This window comes from Rhinolophus sinicus, chromosome 1, assembly GCF_057876585.1.
Source record: "Rhinolophus sinicus isolate RSI-liver-muscle chromosome 1, RSI-T2T, whole genome shotgun sequence".
NCBI classification, from domain to species: domain Eukaryota; kingdom Metazoa; phylum Chordata; class Mammalia; order Chiroptera; family Rhinolophidae; genus Rhinolophus; species Rhinolophus sinicus.
In genome coordinates this window covers 90706323-90724517 of record NC_142501.1, presented here as the reverse complement: position 1 = coordinate 90724517, position 18195 = coordinate 90706323, and the positions used below count along the sequence as shown (strand labels likewise).

The 18195-nt window shown below is 42.6% G+C and overlaps 1 protein-coding gene across 3 annotated transcripts in view; it reads left to right on the top strand.

The window, feature by feature from the left end:
* The window catches only part of SLC6A13 (solute carrier family 6 member 13), a 45192-nt gene that overhangs the window by 14744 nt on the left and 12253 nt on the right, over positions 1 to 18195 (top strand). For all 3 annotated transcript variants that reach the window (XM_074325216.2, XM_019711298.3, XM_019711297.3), the window contains exons 3-7: positions 2825 to 2959; positions 5118 to 5258; positions 8504 to 8588; positions 9263 to 9395; positions 10275 to 10409. In XM_074325216.2, coding sequence (XP_074181317.1) covers positions 2825 to 2959; positions 5118 to 5258; positions 8504 to 8588; positions 9263 to 9395; positions 10275 to 10409 — 629 coding nt within the window. The remainder of the gene's footprint in view (positions 1 to 2824; positions 2960 to 5117; positions 5259 to 8503; positions 8589 to 9262; positions 9396 to 10274; positions 10410 to 18195) is intronic.

The window sequence follows — 18195 nt, the reverse complement described above, 5'->3', positions numbered from 1 at the left end:
GTTAGCCTATTAGCCACTGATATAACTGCCGCAGCTGTACTGGTGAGTCGGGTTGGAGAGTCGAGTCGTCAGTCGGTTAGTTGGCAGGCAGAAAAGCGGACAGCAGGTTGCAGGTCATGTGACTCCAGCCTCCAGTGAGACTGTAGTGCCACCAGTGAGACTACAGTGGTGTGACTCCCCTACCTATGGCTCCGTGGGTGTTCATTTTTGGCCTAGCCACATCCTGCATTCTTATGCGGAGAGTGGGACCAGAGACCCCGCAGGCCACCCCGCATGACAAATGGCGGAGTGAGCAGGGTCTCCCGCACAACACATCTTTTCTAATCCTTTTACTTTTAACCTGTCTTGATATTTAAAGAGCATTTCTTTTAAGCAGCATATAGCTGAATCTTGCTAGGTTTGTTTGTTTGTTTTTTAAACCAATCTGACAATCTCTTTTATTTGGGATATTTAGACTACTTAAATTTAATGCAGTTATCCATATGGTTAAGTTTAAATTTAACGTTTTACTATTTGTTTTCTATTTGTCCTATCAGTCCTTGTTTCCCTTTTTTCTCTCCTCAGCCTTTTATTCTTATTATTAATTAAATATTTTTTATTATTCCACAGTCGGCTTTCTTCCCTGTTGATTTATTAGCCATAACTCTTTGCTATGTTGCTTTAGTGATTGTATTAGGTTTTGTAATATGCATCTTTAACTTATCACAGTTTAGCTTCAAGTGATATTATGCCACTTTACATATAAAACCTCACAATAATACACTGCCATTTCTCTCCTCCTGACCCCTCCCTGTGCTCTTGGTGTTACACACTTTATTTTTTCATGTTATAAACTCCACATTACATTGTTACTATTTTTGTTTAACCAGTCAGTTACCTTTTAAAGAGATCTGAATAAGAAAAGTTCTTATGTGTTTACCTATGTATATAGTTATCATTTCTAATGTTCATCATTCCTTTGTATAGATTCATATTTCTCTCTGGCATCATTTCCCACTGCCTGAAGGACTTTCTTTAACATTTCTTATAGTGCAGTTCTGTTGGTGATGGATTCTTTTAGGTTTTGCATGTCTTAAGAAACATTTGTTTCAATTTCATTTTTGAACAGTGCATTTATTGGGTATAGAATTCTAGCTTGACAGCTTTTTCCTTTAGTACTTTAACAAACGTGCTTCCTCATCTCTCTTGCATTGTTTTCAATGATAAATTTAATATCATCCTTGTCTTTGTTCCTCTGTACATATGTGTCTTTTTTTTCCTTTGATTCCTTTTGATATTTTCTCTTAAAAACTCTTAATCACTGGTTTAAATAATTTGATTATGATGTCCCTTGTTCCAGTTTTTTCAAGTTTCTTATTTGGGAGCTTATTGAGCTTCTTGGATCTGTGGATTTATAGTTTTCATCAAATTTGGAAAAGTTTCAGCCATTATTTTTTCAAAACATTTTTTGACCCCTCTCCCTCTTTTGTCTCCTCAGGGACTCCAAGTACAAGTCTATTAGGCTGCTTCAAGTTTTTCCACAGCTCACTGACATCTTTTTTTTTTCTTTTTAATTCTCTTTTCTCTGTGTTTTATTTTGGATAATTTCTACTTCTGTGGTTCAAGTTCACTAATCTTTTCCTCTGCTATGTCCAATCTGCCATTAATCCCACCCAGTGTATTTTTTCATTTCACACATTGTGGTTTTTTATTTCTAGAAGTTTGATTGGGATCTTTTCATGTCTCTGTCTAACTTTTTGAATATATGAAATGCAATTACAATAACTATTTTAATGTCCTCATCTGCTTATTCTAACATCTATGTAAGTTATGGGTTGGCTTCAATTGGTTGATTTATCGATTCATTGTGAGTAATATTGTCCTGCATCTTTGCTTTCCTGGTAATTTTTGATTGCCTATTTTTGCCTTATTTGTTGCTGAGTATTTTTGTATTTCTATAAATATTCTTGGGCTCTTTTCTGGGACCAGTGAAACTATTTGATTCTATTGGATTTTGCTTTTAAGATTTGTTAGGCAGAACCAGAGTTATGTTCAATCTAGGGTTAATTATTCCCTTCTACTGAGGATATGCCTTCTTTTCCCAATGCCCTTGAATCCTGAGATTATCTGTGTGAGCACCATAATCTCAATCTTTTGAATGTTTTTATTTTTTTTCACCTTGCTTAGTTTCCTCACACATAGGTGCTGACCAGTACTCAGTTGAAAGCTAGAAGGGCCCCCCTGCAGATATTTGAATCTCCCTCTCTGTTCTGCTCTCTCCTCTCTGGTACTCTGTGAACTCCTTTGTCCACTTTGCCAGCAGATAAAGGTCCATGGTGGAGAAAATGCCAATATTTCTAGCATCAGTAGACTTCTCTCATCCAATGATTGTGAAAGCAGAAGCAGAAAGGATTACTAAAAGGAAATATGATTTTAGCCTGCTAGAAGTTTCTAGCACTCAGACCAATCACTTACTTGAAAAGAATTTTAGTCTGTGTGCTGTGTTAATGCTCCTGAATAGCCATTATTCAATGAGCTCCTTGTTATTGCCACAAGTTATGTGTTATTTAGGCAATGATTGATGTTCAATGGGGGAGCAAACCTTGGTAGATATAGACTGAAACTTCAGAGTGAAAAAAGGGACTGGTTAGATTCCAGGTAAGTTGGTGACTCTTGACCCCTCTCTGCTATAGTTCCAGACTTCTGGACAGATGTCCCCTGCAGTTTTTCATGTCCCCCATCCCTGGGATTCTGATGGGCAGTATGGGGTGATAATGGGAAAAAATGAATGTGGACCACGAGGAGGCTAGTGCCAGATAATGGACAGCCTATTTCCCACCCACAGGTGCCTTTTTCATCCCCTACCTCATCTTCCTTTTTACCTGTGGCATTCCTGTCTTCCTCTTGGAGACAGCACTGGGCCAGTACACCAGCCAGGGAGGCGTCACAGCCTGGAGGAAGATCTGCCCTATCTTTGAGGGTGAGTAGCTGTGTGTCTGATTCCAAGATTCTGCACTTAGGGCTATAAACCTTATTTGGAATGACTGGATTGTTTAGCAGTAGTGCTAATTGAGATAAGACTCTATGCCTTTATATTAAACCCTCCATTTTTAGGGACCCAATACTGAGCTAATCACCCAGTCCATGTGAGAATGGGGAAGATGGGGATGAGGATGGGGCAAAGGCTTTAAGTTAAATAACTAGAGTGCAAAGCTATTTTAGCTATACATTTTAAAAACATATAACAATGATTTTGTGTTTTTGAAAACATTTAATCAATTAGAAGACATTTTAAGAGAGACTTTAAATGAGAAAAATATCGTTACTAATTATACCATTCTGACACAATAGCTATTTAAAATTAGGTGTTTTATTTTAGTATTTTTCTCTATGTAGAATTTTCGGAAGTTTCTATTTTGAAATAATTATATATTCACAGAAAGTTGTAAAAACAGGTCATGTGTATCTTTCCCCCAGTGTCCCCCAACGGTAACATGTTACATAACTATAGCATAATATCACAACCTAGAAATTGACATTACTATCCAGACCTTATTTAGATTTCACCAGTTTTCCTTGAACTCATTTGTGTCTGCATAATTCTGTGTAATTTTATCACTTTGTGTGTATAGATTTGTGTAACCGCCACCACAATCAAGATACAGAACCGTCCCATCACCACAAAGATCTGTCATGCTTCTCCGCTACAGTCATGTTACCTCACCCTCCCCATCCCTAACCTCTAGCAACCACTGATTTGTTCTGTACCTCTATAATTTTGTTATTTTGAGAATGTTATATAGATGGAAGCATATACTATATAACCTTTTGAAATTGGCTTTTTCACTCAGCGTGATGCTCTGGAGATCCATCCAGCTTGCTTGTTCTTGTATCAGTAGTTCATTCCTTTTTATTGCTGAGTAGTATTTCATGGTATGGATATATCACAATTTATTTAACCATTTACCCATCGAACAACGTTTGGATTGTTTCCAGTTTTGAGGGTTTTATTTCATTCTTTCTCTATCTATAGAGTTTACATATCTATTAATAGGGAATATGCACAATTTATATCTCTGTTTTTCAGTTAGTGTTATTTTCCATTTTCTATATAATCATTAAATGATTACATTAACTTCCATCAAGTAGATACATCGTAAATTACTTAACAGTTCTTTGTTTTGGGCTTTTTCTTATTTTCAATTACTTATAAAATGGTTACATTCTGCTATTATGTATATTGGTTGAGATAATTCCCCTTTTTTGGAATTATTTCTTTGGCATAAACTCCCGGGATGAGAGTCACTGGATCAAATGGATGAGCAAGGTGATGACTCTTGATTTGGCTTACTGAGTTGTCATGCGGAAGTATTATACTGACTTTCAGTGTCACCAGACATGCCACTAGACATCTTTCCTTCCTGAGCTATGTGTGGTTCCCAAATTTGTCTGCATATTGGTACCACCTGGGGAACCGTCAAAACATCCTAAGGTCTGTACTCTACCCTCAGAGATTGTCATTTAATTGGTCTGGGGTCTGGTCTGGCTTTGGAATTTTTAAACTATCCCCAGTTAATTCTAATACGTAGACAAGTTTAAAAATCATTGAGTTATATCATTGGTAAAAATCTTCACTAGGGCTGTAGATGCAGAAAGGTACCTCATTGTTGTTTGACTTTGCACACCTGCAATTATGAGGGAGGATCTATTTGTAGTTTTGTCCTATGTGAATTATCTGTTCCTGCTGTTAACATACGCTTTTATGTTTCAGAAATATATCAGACTAATTCCAGGGACATTAACTATTGGAATCTCAGTTAGTCTCACACATTTTAAAATAACTTTGAGTCAGTAAACTTTCAGAACCTGATAAAGGTGACAGTGCACAGGAAGCCTGGATAAGGCAGCAGGAGGCAGGGAGAAAAGTCCCCTCCTCCCTACGTGGGCAGGGCTGTGGGAGCAGGAAGCATGCTCCTGCTGCTGGGAAGGGAGAGGAGGGAGCCAGGAGCCTAGGTCCCAGGCCTTCTTGTTTCAGGACACTGGGAGTGGCACGTGAACGCTCTCCTAAGCAGGGGTGGGTCGTGTATGAGAAATCTGTGCACTGTTGCCAGCCCCGTTCGGCCCCTTTCCCTCTCCAGGCATCGGCTATGCCTCCCAGATGATCGTCATCCTTCTCAACATTTACTACATCATTGTCCTGGCCTGGGCCCTCTTCTACCTCTTTAGCAGCTTCACCATCGACCTTCCCTGGGGAAGCTGCCGCAATGAGTGGAATACAGGTAAGGTAACCTCCGGAGTCCATTTTCTCCTCCTGCTCTGCCATCACCCAGGAGTGGGATTGTCTCAGCGTCGCAGACAACCCAATTCCAACCACAATGTAGGGACTCACTAGAAATCTGCCGAGTAGGTCATGGAGATCTTACCTCAAAGATAAGAGCGAGATTTCACCAGCATCACAGGCCAAATATCAAAGAATTAAAAAAAAAATTCAATTACTGTATTGTAAATTCATGTATTATGCAAATAGAGCTGACTGTTTATGTAGTGTAGCTGTTTATTTCTATTTGAATCATGGTTAGTTATATGTATATGTTGTTTCTTCATTTTTTGGTTCCTCATAGCTTCTCTTTGATACTATGTTAGGTTTTTCCAACCCATAATTCATCTGGATTTAACCAGGGAATAAGCTGTTTTGTATATCACCAATGTAATTTATAATAGCAATTGATTTTTCTCTTATGCCTGTAAGACCACAAGAGCCACCAATGGCAAGAGAACTAGTGAGTCTAATGAGTTGAAAGTAACAAAAAATTAAAATTACCTAGGGTAGTTCTCTCCAGAAGAACTTTCTGTGATGATGTACTATCTGCAATGTAGCCAACATGTGGTTATCGAGCACCTGAAATGTGGCTAGTGAGTGTGAAGAACTGACTTTTTAAATTTTTATTTAATTTGAATTAATTTAAGTGTGAAGAGCCCCACATGGCTAATGGCCCCCTTTGGGCCGTGCAGGTGGGGAGCACACTGGACATGTCCTGTTCGGGTCCTCAGCATTCCATCTTGCTCTCTTTGGCCAGAGAGCTCCCAGGGCCTGTTGGTGAGGCCACACCTGTGCTATGATTAATTTTTCTTGTTTAGATAAGTTACTCAGTTTTGAACTGGAGTTTGCTTCTTTTCCTTGCCAGGGAGGCACATTTCTGCAATGGTTAGCATGGTATTCAACGCCCCTCTGGCCCTCAAACTTTATGCTCCCTTTCCAGGCATTCCCTGGCCGATGTCTGCCACCAGCTCTATTCCACCATTTTTCAAGTGAAAAGTCAAATCTTGGAGGTACTTCCCCTGACACCCCAATATGCATTAGGTTCTTCTGAAATGTGTGTGGCAGTACTGCACTGAGCCCTGGGCCTGCTGTGGCTCCTGCCCCACTTTCTGTCTCTTTGTTGTCTGGTTTTCTCACAGGCCAGCAAGATCTCGAAGGCAGAAAAGATGTCTTTATCTCGATAGCCTTTATGCCTAGCCCAGGGCTGGCTATATCACAAGAACCAAAAAATATTTGTTGAATGAAGCAAGTTTTAAAAATCTGTTCTATTCTAATATTTTCTTTATATGATGTATTTTTTCCTCCCTCCCTCCCTCCCTCCCTCCCTCCCTCCCTCCCTCCCTCCCTCCCTCCCTTCCTTCCATCTATGTGCACTGAAATCACCCTTGACAACTAGCTATTCAGGTGATGATTTTATCCAGACCTCAGTGGAGTTCTTGTTATAAAACTGAATTTTGGGTGGCCTAGGGCTTTTGCTTCAGGGCATTGTTAGGCCTATCTGCCTTTAAGTTGATTGGGGGTGGGTGTCTCTGAGACAGTTCTGAGGCAAACTCAATACCCAAGTCTTGCTTCTTGACATTTGAGACATTTCTCCTAGTGCGTCTGGTTTTACTGCGAGCCTAACATCTTGAATAGCATAGGACATCTTGTGCTGTCAGGATGAAACAGCACTTTTCTGGATGTGCTGGAGCTTCAAGAAAAGTGACATGCCTAGTGAGATGAGTGCTGGGTTGACATTCAATCATTCAACAGATATTACTGAGCTCTGACTATGTCGGGCTCTGTTCTAAGCACCAGGGATGCGGTAATGTATGAAAACGAAGGTTCCTGCCTGCATAAAGTTGTCATTCTAGTGACAGGAGACAGACCATAAACCAAATAAATGAGTTATAGCTATCATGTTAGAAAAAGTGCTGTGGAGAAAACTAACACAGGGAGCAGGGATTGGGAGTTTTAGGGGTGTGGGTGTAATTTACATGGGTCATTGGGGAAGGCATTACTGAGATCATGACACTTGAGTGGGACTCTGAAGAAGGTGGGGGTGAGCCATGGAGATAGCAGGGGGCCGGCATGAGGTAGGAGGGACACCCAGTGAAAGACCCTGGGCGGCCAGTATCTATAGCACCCAGAGAACAGCAAGGGGTCCATGGGGCTGGAGCAGGTGAGGGAGAGCAGTGGGAGATGAAGCCAGAGGCGATGGCGTCGATTGAATAGGCCTCGGGGGTGATTATAGAGGTTCTGGCTCTTTTCTCTGAGTGGGGTAGGAAGCCCTTGAACGAGGGCATGACATAAATTGTGGTGTAAATTGCAATATCACTCTGACTGCTGTATGGAGGTTTGACAAGGGAGGTACAAGTAGAAACTGAAAGCCAGCTGGGGAGGCATGAGATGATGGCGACCTGCCCCAGGGTGGTGCGGTGGTGATGAGAAAGTCAGATTCTAGATGTTCAGAAGGTAGAACAAACACAGTTTGCTGGACTGGATTCTGGCTCTCACTTAGTCACTTATAAGCTAAGACAGGCCATTTCTAAGCAGACTTCCGTTCTTTATGTGTACAATGGGGAAAACATGATCTGGCTTAATATTTTCGAAGATTATTGTACTAATAGAATGTGAAAAGCAATATGAACGCTCTTTGTGAAACTCCAAAGTCATGTACAGATCATTAAGAGCCACTGCTTGTCGAGCACTTTCCAGATGTGTTTTCATTTAATCCCCTATCAATCCTGAAAATGGATTTTCTGATGTCATTTTAGACATGAGGGAAGTGAGGCTCAGCAAGCCACACGGTCACTAACCAGAGGGTCAGGATTCCAGCCAGAGCTTTCTTGTACCTACCTGTACCTGTGCTTTTAGCTCCTCGGCTGCGTCACTTCCCTAGAAGGCATTCTTATTATTCCTCCAAGGTTGTGAGCTTATACATGACAGTCACCTAGAAATATTTATATACTTTGAAGCAGACAGAAAGCGTAGCATCTTTCCTGATGCCATAGGATCATGCTTTAATAAGAATATGTACCAAAGTAAAAGCGTGTGGGAGAGAGAGAGGTGGGTTTGTTGAGGTCAGTATGTGTTTGAGGATGTTTGTATAGACAACTTCAGCCCAGTTCCTTCCAGATACCTCACTTCCATTCTCTTACAATTTCACCCCAGCTACTGTCTAATGATTTTCCTCTTGCTTCCCTCCCATGGACCCCGGAGTAGAGCACTGTATGGAGTTCCAGAGGACCAATGGCTCCCTGAACGTGACCTCTGAGAATGCCACCTCTCCTGTCCTCGAGTTCTGGGAGTAAGTGAGGCCTGTTCCCCACCCCACTGAGAACTGTGTGCTTGAAAGAAGGGCGCGGGGATGGGTTCCTGCAGTGGTGACTCTCAATAGATAGCTAGGGAACAATTTCCATTTCCTTCTTTGGTGGCCCTGTCACCTAAGTGGCTTTTTTTTTCTGTTGTGCCTGTATTTGTGGTTAACGCAGAACTGGTTTCAGAGATGAGAATGTTGCCACTCTCGTCAGGGGTGCCTGCCTTGCCTCCCCCCATGTGCCCCTCCCCATGTTAGTGTACATGTGTGTGGGTCCACCTCCTAGCTCCCCTCCTCTCTCTAGCTGCATGTGCATTGCCTCTTATCTTCTCCTCTCCCCAATACTGACATGCATCTAGGGCATAATTCCTGATATCAAAACATCCTAAAACCCTGGCTGAGAAAATATGTGTCTGCACCTCCTTCTCCAGGTCACATTGGTACTCAGCCTCCCAGAGCATACTTACCTGGGAACAGTTTATACTTGCCTCCCTTTGTATCTACCCCCATCTCTGGGTAAAGGACAGCCTCATGGATTCGGGTGACAAGAACTGACAAGCCTTTGGACAAGAGCCTGGAGACATAGCTCCGCTGCCCGAGACATGCAGGCTACCAAATGGAGGCTGGCAGCAAAAGTGGGGCCTGGCTCAACCTTCTCTCCCCAGGAGGCGGGTCCTGAAGATCTCCGATGGCATCCAGCACCCGGGGGCCCTGCGCTGGGAGCTGGCCCTGTGCCTCCTGCTTGCCTGGGTCATCTGCTACTTCTGCATCTGGAAGGGGGTCAAGTCCACGGGCAAGGTCCGTGTGGGACAGCGCTGGGCCCTCCCATCCTAGCACTCCCCGCCCTCACTGGAGGTTCAGTCACCCAGGAGGTCCCTAAGTTGTAGCGTAGTGAGGGATGGGGGAATGACCCACAAAGGTTTTATGCAGTGCTTTTCCTTGCTTCTGTGCCTCTGCTGGCTTTAATCCCATGTCCTTTGGGTATTTGGGGATATTAAATGAAAGAGACAGAGAAAGAAAGGCAGAAGGATATTTCCAGAGGAATTTGATCTTGGAATATAGCATGTGTGTGGGCCCATTGCAAATTGAACACAGTTCATGGCTCCCTAGTTCGCGTACTGTTCCTTTGGAAAGAGAATTCCGTTAAGACTTAGTCTCAAAATGATTCTCAACCCACCTGAGAATGTGGGGGCCTCTTTGTCCTAGAGTGTACGAGGTATTAGAAGGGCATTCTGAGTTCTTCTGGACTCCTGCCCTGGAGGCCTCTGACAAGGCTTCCTCCCTAGTCTGGCTGTCTGGGTGCACTAAGCTCGTCAACTCTGGAGGAGAGGGATCATGTGTTACAGATCTTTTCATACCTGACCACCTGTGCCATAATTCCAAACACGCTTGTTGGGAGAATGCCTAAGTTCATTCAGTCACTCAACAAATATTTACTGGGTATGTGTCGGGGAGGGGGGTACTTTAAGCCGGAGGGGGGAGGGAGACGAGAGGTTGTGGCTCATGGCAGAGGGGAGGTGGAACTGAACAGCTGCAGGGGGCGGGGGGCGAGGGGAAGGGTAGGAGCAGAACCCCACCTGTAGGTGGGGAGCTCCTGCCTCCGGCCTCCCTGCTCGGTCTCCAGCCCCCTCCCTCCTAACTCACAAGTTTCTTGTCCCTCATCTGCCTCTTCACCAGGTGGTATACTTCACAGCCACATTCCCTTACCTCATGCTGGTGGTTCTTTTAATTCGAGGGGTGACACTGCCTGGGGCAGCCCAAGGAATTCAGTTTTACCTGTATCCAAACCTCACCCGTCTGTGGGATCCCCAGGTAAGAAGCCGCAGACAAGGCTGTCACTTGGCTCTGAAGGTACTTGAGCTACGGCCCTTCCCTGTGCTCTGGGGAAGCATCCCTGCTCCTGGCTCAACCCTAAGGCATCCATGCTCTGTGTGTGTGTGGGGGGTGGGGCGGTGGTCAGAGGCATCTGTTAGTTGCTGTTTGTGGTCCTCCTCCTTGGTTCACAGCTGCCAGGAAAGCTGGGGGGCCCTGAGGCCCCAGTAATATTTCTTAAGGGCAGCAAGTATGTCACTAATGGTCTTTACCCACAGGCTGGACCCATTTCTCCACATCTGCCCATCCCCTTTTTGCATTTTTTCCCTTGGAGATCTCATTTCACACCTAACTTCTTCTCTCTTTCTTAAGCCTCCACTAGCCCCCTCTGGGTCCTTCCCTCTGTCACATGGCCATTCCTAGGCCCAGCTCCCCAGCCCCTCCCAGCACCAACTGGACTGGTGTTGAGTTTCCTGTCAGTTGTCAAGAGGCCCCTGCTTCTTCCCTCCCCTCAGCCAGCTTCTTCGTGGCCCTGGCCCTCAAAAAGGGAGGAGGTGGTGCTGTTTGCTGACTGGAGGGGTTTGTAAAGCAGGGCCGGAAATAAGAAGCCACTGCCTCTGAAGGGTTTCTTATCTTCTCCTGTTTGGCAGCCATTTTGAAAGCTGGCAAAGCCAGGAGGTATCGAGGGCCAGGGCCCCCAGAGCCCCTAAGATGTGTTACCCAGCTCTGTGCCCTGCCTCTGCCTCCTTGGAGAGCGTGTGGACAATTTAGGGATCTTCCCTTGGTGCTGGAGGAGGTTCTCAGTCTATGACAGGGCTCTGAGGAGACCTAGGGCTGGAGGCGCCCAGCACAGAAGAGATGAACAAGTGGCTGGCTCTTCAATCATTTATATAGAAAGGCACCAGCACAGCTGCTGAAATTGCTGTGCTGAGAAGAAAGCAAGAGAAAAGGGAGAGGCACTCACTGCCACAGTCCCTCTGAGGCCTGGACTCAGTACACACAGAGGCAATGGCTCCCCCTTGTGCAGAATTTGGGGTGATCCAGAAGCTCAGCTATTTTCAAGTCTCACGTCCACCCTGACAGAATTATGAGTTCTTCCATCCTGAGTTCTATAGGGGGCTGCCAGAGCTCCCACAGTCAGAAACCTTCCCGTGGAGCCACATAGCCTTACGTCCTGGGCATTTCACAGTGACCTTCTGGTGGGGCCTGGGTTTATCCTTTCCTTCCCCCATTTTTTAGACATAACAGAGACACAGACTGCTGCTGTGTCATCTCCATGTGGGGCCCAAAGGCTGCACTCAGGCTTTGGAGTCAAACTGTAGGGCCACAGCCGTTGGAGCTGAAAGGGCTCCAGAGATCATCTAGTACAAACTCCTCATTGTACAGATGAGCAAACAAGGCCCAAGGTCACACAGCAAGTAAGTGGCAGGCCAAACCAAGTGTATTTTTATTTTGTTATCATAAGCCTTTTGGCTTCTCTGGAACCAAAGGGTTGTAATGGAGAGAGAGTAGGCAGCACGCAGGAGATTGTGGGGCAGTAGAGGTGAGGGAAGGCTTTGGAGGACAGGTATAGATTTTGGCTTGGATCTCCTATGCCAGAGGGAGCCATTGTGGTTCTGGAGCAGCAGATGTGTGAACCAGAGGTGTGAACCACAGGTGTGAACCACAGGTGTGGTTAAGCTATGCCGAAGCCCGCCTTTGTTTGGAGGCCAGGCTGGGAAGGAAGGGACATTTCAGGCCGGGAGACAGGCAGGTAGGCTGAGAGAGTAAAAGGAGAGAGAGTCCAGTTTTTCTGGAACCGATTCATGGCTTCTGTGATCAATACCTTGTTTGCCCTGATCGGTGACTTATAGCTAACTATTGAGTGCTTACTATGTGCCTGGCAGTAGAAGGCTTGCATGCATTATTTCAGCTAATCCTCACAGCAGATCAGGGAGGTATCCCCATTTTATGGATAAGAAAATTAAGACCTAGAGAGCTTAAAGAATTTTCCGTCCTTGCACCTGCACTTGCAATCCAAGTCTGAATGTTGACAAATTCCACCTACTGTATGATCTCTTGTAGGCAAAGTCCTCATCCACTTATCTTTGTTTTTCTCACAGCTCATTTGTTCAGCAGAAATTTCTTGAGCATCTATTATGTGCCAGGCCTGTTCTAGGTATAGTGTAATATATATATCTTCCAACAAATATTATATAAAGCAGGTGGACCAGATAGCCTCTGAGAGTTAATAAAGCCATAACTCTCTGTGTGGGTTACTGAAGGGAATAAGACATCTTAATCTGCTCTCCAGGATACCATCCTTCCAACCCCAGTCAGCTGTTGGCTGTGCAGGGAGCATATGTCTTCCAAGTCCTCTGAGACCATGGGGAGGGAGAGATTTCAAGAGCCAGGTTTGGTCCTGAGCTTCCGAGCTGCCTTATTAACCACCTGGCCTGGTCCCATGAAGTGAGTCCATTGTTGTCTGTGAGCAGAGCAGCCCCTGCAGGGTGGGATGCCCTGCCAGAACCCTAATTGAATGTAGCTGGCACTCCCCAGGAAGTGTGATAATTCCAGCTGGCATTTGCCTGGCACTTGAGAAAGGTGCAAAATTCCTGCTAGCCAACCCGAAGACCAAAGACATCTCTGGCAAGCACTGCATGTGGGAGCGGGGAGCCAGGCAGAGACAATGCTGGGTTATGTGCTTTCCTCTTCTCCTTTTGCCAGGCTTGCTGTGTGCCACACAGGTTGCTGCCTCTGCTGGTATTCTCCAGGGCTTGTCTCTTTCACAGGGGTGACGGCACTGCAGACTCAGGACTGCACTGGTGCAGTGTGTGCTTCATCCCAGCACTTGTTTCTTTCCTTCTGTCTGCTCTACTGCACTTTGGTAGATTGATAAAGGCAGGGCTGGGGGGTAGGGTGTCCAAACAGCCTTTACTGAAACTTTGGAATATCTATGCTAAGCTATTCTAATGCAGGGTTTGGGGAGGAGTTGGAACTGTTGATTAGAATGAGTCTTTTTTTTTTCTATTAAATTTATTGGGGTGACAATTGTTAGTAAAATTACATTGATTTCAGGTGTACAATTCTGTATTACATCATCTATAAATCCCATTGTGTGTTCATCACCCAGAGTCAGTTCTCCTTCCATCACCATATATTCGATCCCCCTTACCCTCATCTCCCACCCCCCACCCCCCGCACCCCTTACCCTCTGGCAACCACCAAACCATTGTCTGTGTCTATGAGTTTCTGTTTCTCATGTTCTTTTGTTGTTTTTGGTTTATATACCACATATCAGTGAAATCACATGGTTCTCTGCTTTTTCTGTCTGACTTATTTCGCTCAGCATTACTCTCTCAAGATCCATCCATGTTGTCACAAATGTTCCTATATCATCTTTTCTTACTGCCGAATAGTATTCCATTGTGTATATATACCACAACTTCTTTATCCATTCATCTATCGAAGGACATTTTGGTTGTTTCCATGTCTTGGCCACCGTAAACAAAGCTGCAATGAACATTGGAGCACACGTGTCTTTATCTCTAAATGTTTTCAGATTTTTTGGGTAGATACCCAGGAGAGGGATTGCTGGGTTATACGGTAATTCTATTTGTAATTTTTTGAGGAACCTCCACACTGCCTTCCATAACGGCTGCACCAGTCTGCATTCCCACCAACAGTGTATGAGGGTTCCTTTTTCTCCACAGCCTCTCCAACATTTGTTATTATTTGTCTTGTTGATGATAGCCATTCTGACTGGGGTGAGGTGATATCTCATTGTGGTTTTTATTTGCATTTCTCTGATGATTAGTGATGTTGAGCATTTTTTCATATGTCTATTTGCCATTTGTATGTCCTCTTTGGAGAAATGTCTCTTCAAGTCCTCTGCCCATTTTTCAATTGGGTTGTTTGTTTTTTTGTTGTTGAGTTGCATGAGTTCCTTGTATATTCTGGATACTAGCCCCTTATCGGAAGCACTGTTTGCAAAAATCTTCTCCCATTCAGTTGGTGGCCTCTTTATTTTGTCAATGGTTTCTTTTGCTGTGCAGAAGCTTTTAAGTTTCATATAGTCCCATTCGTTTATTTTAGTTTTTACTTCCATTGCCTTTGGAGTCAAGTTCATAAAATGCTCTTTGAACCCAAGGTCCATAAATTTAGTACCTATGTTTTCTTCTATGCAGTTTATTGTGTCAGGTCTTATGCTTAAGTCTTTGATCCATTTTGAATTAACTTTGGTATATGGTGACAAATAGCAGTCCAGTTTCATTCTTTTGCACGTGGCTATCCAATTCTCCCAGCACCATTTATTGAAGAGGCTGTCTTTGCTCCATTGTATGTTTTTAGCTTCTTTGTCAAAAATTATCTGTCCATATTTATGTGGTTTTATTTCTGGGTTCTCAATTCTATTCCATTGGTCTATGTGTCTGTTTTTCTGCCAATACCATGCTGTTTTGATTATTGTAGCCCTGTAGTACAAGCCAAAGTCAGGAAGTGTGATACCTCCATTATTGTTCTTTTTTCTTAAGATTGCTTTGGCTATTCGGGGTCTTTTATGGTTCCAAACAAATCTGATGATTTTTTGTTCTATTTCTTTAAAATATGCCATTGGGATTTTGATGGGGATTGCATTGAATCTGTATATTGCTTTGGGTAATATGGCCATTTTAACTATGTTGATTCTTCCAATCCATGAGCACGGAAAGTCTTTCCATTTCTTTGTGTCTTCTTCAATTTCTTTCAAAAATGTCTTATAGTTTTCAGCATATAGGTCTTTCACATCCTTGGTTAAGTTTACTCCTAGGTATTTTATTCTTTTTGCTGCAATTGCAAAAGGAATTGTTTTTTGTATTTCTTTTTCTGAGATTTCATTGTTAGTATATAGGAAGGCAATGGACTTCTGTGCGTTGATTTTGTAGCCGGCAACTTTACTGTATTCGTTGATTGTTTCTAATAGCTTTTTGGTGGAGTCTTTAGGGCTTTCTATATATAGCATCATGTCATCTGCAAAGAGTGGTAATTTAACTTCTTCATTCCCAATTTGGATGCCTTTTATTTCTTTCTCTTGCCTGATTGCTCTGGCAAGGACTTCCAACACGATGTTGAAAAGCAGAGGTGATAGGGGACATCCCTGTCGTGTTCCTGAACGTAGAGCAAAGGGCTTCAGTTTTTCTCCATTAATTATGAGATTAGCAGAGGGCTTGTCATATATGGCCTTTATTATGTTAAGGTATTTTCCTTCTATACCCATTTTATTAAGTGTTTTAATCATAAATGGATGTTGTATCTTGTCAAATGCTTTTTCTGCATCAATTGATATAATCATATGATTTTTGTCCTTTATTTTGTTTATGTGATGTATCACATTGATGGATTTGCATATGTTGAACCATCCTTGTGCCCCGGGGATGAACCCCACTTGGTCGTGATGAATAATCTTTTTAATGCATTGTTGTATTCGATTTGCTAGAATTTTATTTAGGATTTTTGCATCGGTATTCATCAGAGATATTGGTCTGTAGTTTTCTTTTTTTGTGCTGTCCCTACCAGGTTTGGTATCAGGGTAATGTTGGCCTCATAGAATGAGTTAGGGAGTACTGTCTCTTCTTTAATTTTTTGGAAGAGTTTGTGCAGGATTGGTATTAGATCCTCTTTGAAGGTTTGGTAGCATTCACTAGTGAAGCCATCTGGTCCCGGACTTTTGCTTTGGGGAAGGTTTTGGATGACTGATTCAATTTCGTTACTGGTGATCGGTCTGTTTAGATTTTCCAGTTCTTCATGATTCAGCCTTGGAAGGATATATGTTTCTAAGAACTTGTCCATTTCTTCTAGGTTGTTGAATTTGGTGGCATATAGTCCTTCATATTATTCTTGGATGATCCTTTGTATTTCTGTGGTGTCCGTGATAACTTCCCCTTTTACGTTTCTGATTTTGTTAATCAGTGTCTTCTCTCTTTTTATCTTAGTAAGTCTAGCCAAGGGTTTGTCAATTTTGTTAATCTTTTCAAAGAACCAGCTCTTTGTCATATTAATTTTTTCTGTTGTCTTTTTGTTCTCTATTTCATTTAGTTCTGCTCTAATTTTTGTTATTTCCTTTCTTCTGCTGACCTTGGGTTTTACTTTTTCTTCTTTTTCTAGTTCTTTAAGATGTAACATGAGGTTATTTATTTGGGAGTTTTCTTGTTTCTTGAGATAGGCCTGTAATGAGATAAATTTCCCTCTTAAAACTGCTTTCGCTGCATCCCAAAAATTTTGGTAGGATGTATTTTCATTGTCATTTGTTTCTATGTATCTTTTGATCTCTCCTCTAATTTCTTCTTTGACCCAGTCCTTCTTTAAAAGTATGTTGTTTAATCTCCATGTATTTGTGTTTTTTCCCGCTTTCTTTTTACAGTTGATATCCATTTTCAAAGCCTTGTGATCAGAGAATATGCATGGTATGATTTCAATCTTCTTAAATTTGTTGAGACTGATTTTATGTCCCAATATATGGTCTATCCTTGAGAATGTTCCGTGTACACTAGAAAAGAATTTATAGTCTGATGTTTTAGGATGAAGTGCTCTATAAATGTCAATTATGTCCATTTCATCTAATGTGTCATTTAGGGCTACTGTTTCGTTATTTATTTTCTGTTTGGATGATCTATCCATAGCTGTCAATGATGTATTTAAGTCCCCTAGTATAATTGTGTTTTGGTCAATTTCTCCCTTTAGTTCTGTTAGTAGTTGCTTGGTGTATTTCGGTGCTCCCTGACTGGGGGCATAAATATTGATGACTGTTATGTCTTCTTGTTTTACAGTCCCCTTCACCATTATGAAATGTCCATCTTTGTCTCTTGTTATCTTTTTCACCTTGAAGTCTGTTTCATCTGATATCATTATGGCTACACCTGATTTTCTCTGGGCACCATTTGCTTGGAGTGTCAATTTCCACCCTTTCACTTTGAGTCTATGCTTGTCCTTGTAGCTGAGATGTGTCTCTTGGAGACAGCATATGGTTGGGTTTAGTTTTTTGATCCAATCTGCTACTCTGTGCCTTTTTATTGGTGAGTTCAGTCCATTTACATTTAGGGTGATTATTGATATGTGAGGATTTCCTGTCATTCTATCTTTAGTTTTCTGGTAAGGCTGTGTCTCCATTGTTTCTTTGCCTTTTTGTTGTTGTCTATTATTTCTGTGTGGTGGTATTCTATGATGTTTCCCTCTGTTTTTTCTTTTATTTCAGTATATATTTCAATTCTGGATTTATTTTGAGTGGTTACCCTTAAGTTTATGTAAAAGAAAGTTTGATATTTAGAGTATTCCATTTTCTTCAGCACGCTTACTTTCTCCATTCCCATATTCTGGTTCAGGCCTTTACTCTCCCCCTTTTTGAGTTGTGGTTGCCACAAATTGTCCCTGTTGATGGTGGTTGAATAGCCTCCTTTAGTATTTCTTGTAGTGCAGGTCGTGTATTAGAAAATTCCCTCAGCTTCTGTATGTCTGGAAAGGTCTTTATTCCTCCTTCATATCTAAAGGATATCTTTGCTGGATATATTATTCTTGGCTCATGGTTTCTCTCTTTCAATAGTTTGAATATTTGGTTCCACTCCCTCCTGGCTTGTAGAGTTTCTGCTGAAAAATCTGATGATAATCTAATGGGCTTTCCTTTGTAAGTTACCGTCTTCTTTTCCCTGGCTGCCTTGAGGATTCTTTCTTTGTCGTTGATTTTAGACAGCTTCAATACAATGTGCCTTGGAGAAGGCCTGTTGGGATTGAGGTAACTAGGTGTTCTATTTGCTTCTTGGATTCGAGGGTCCAGTTC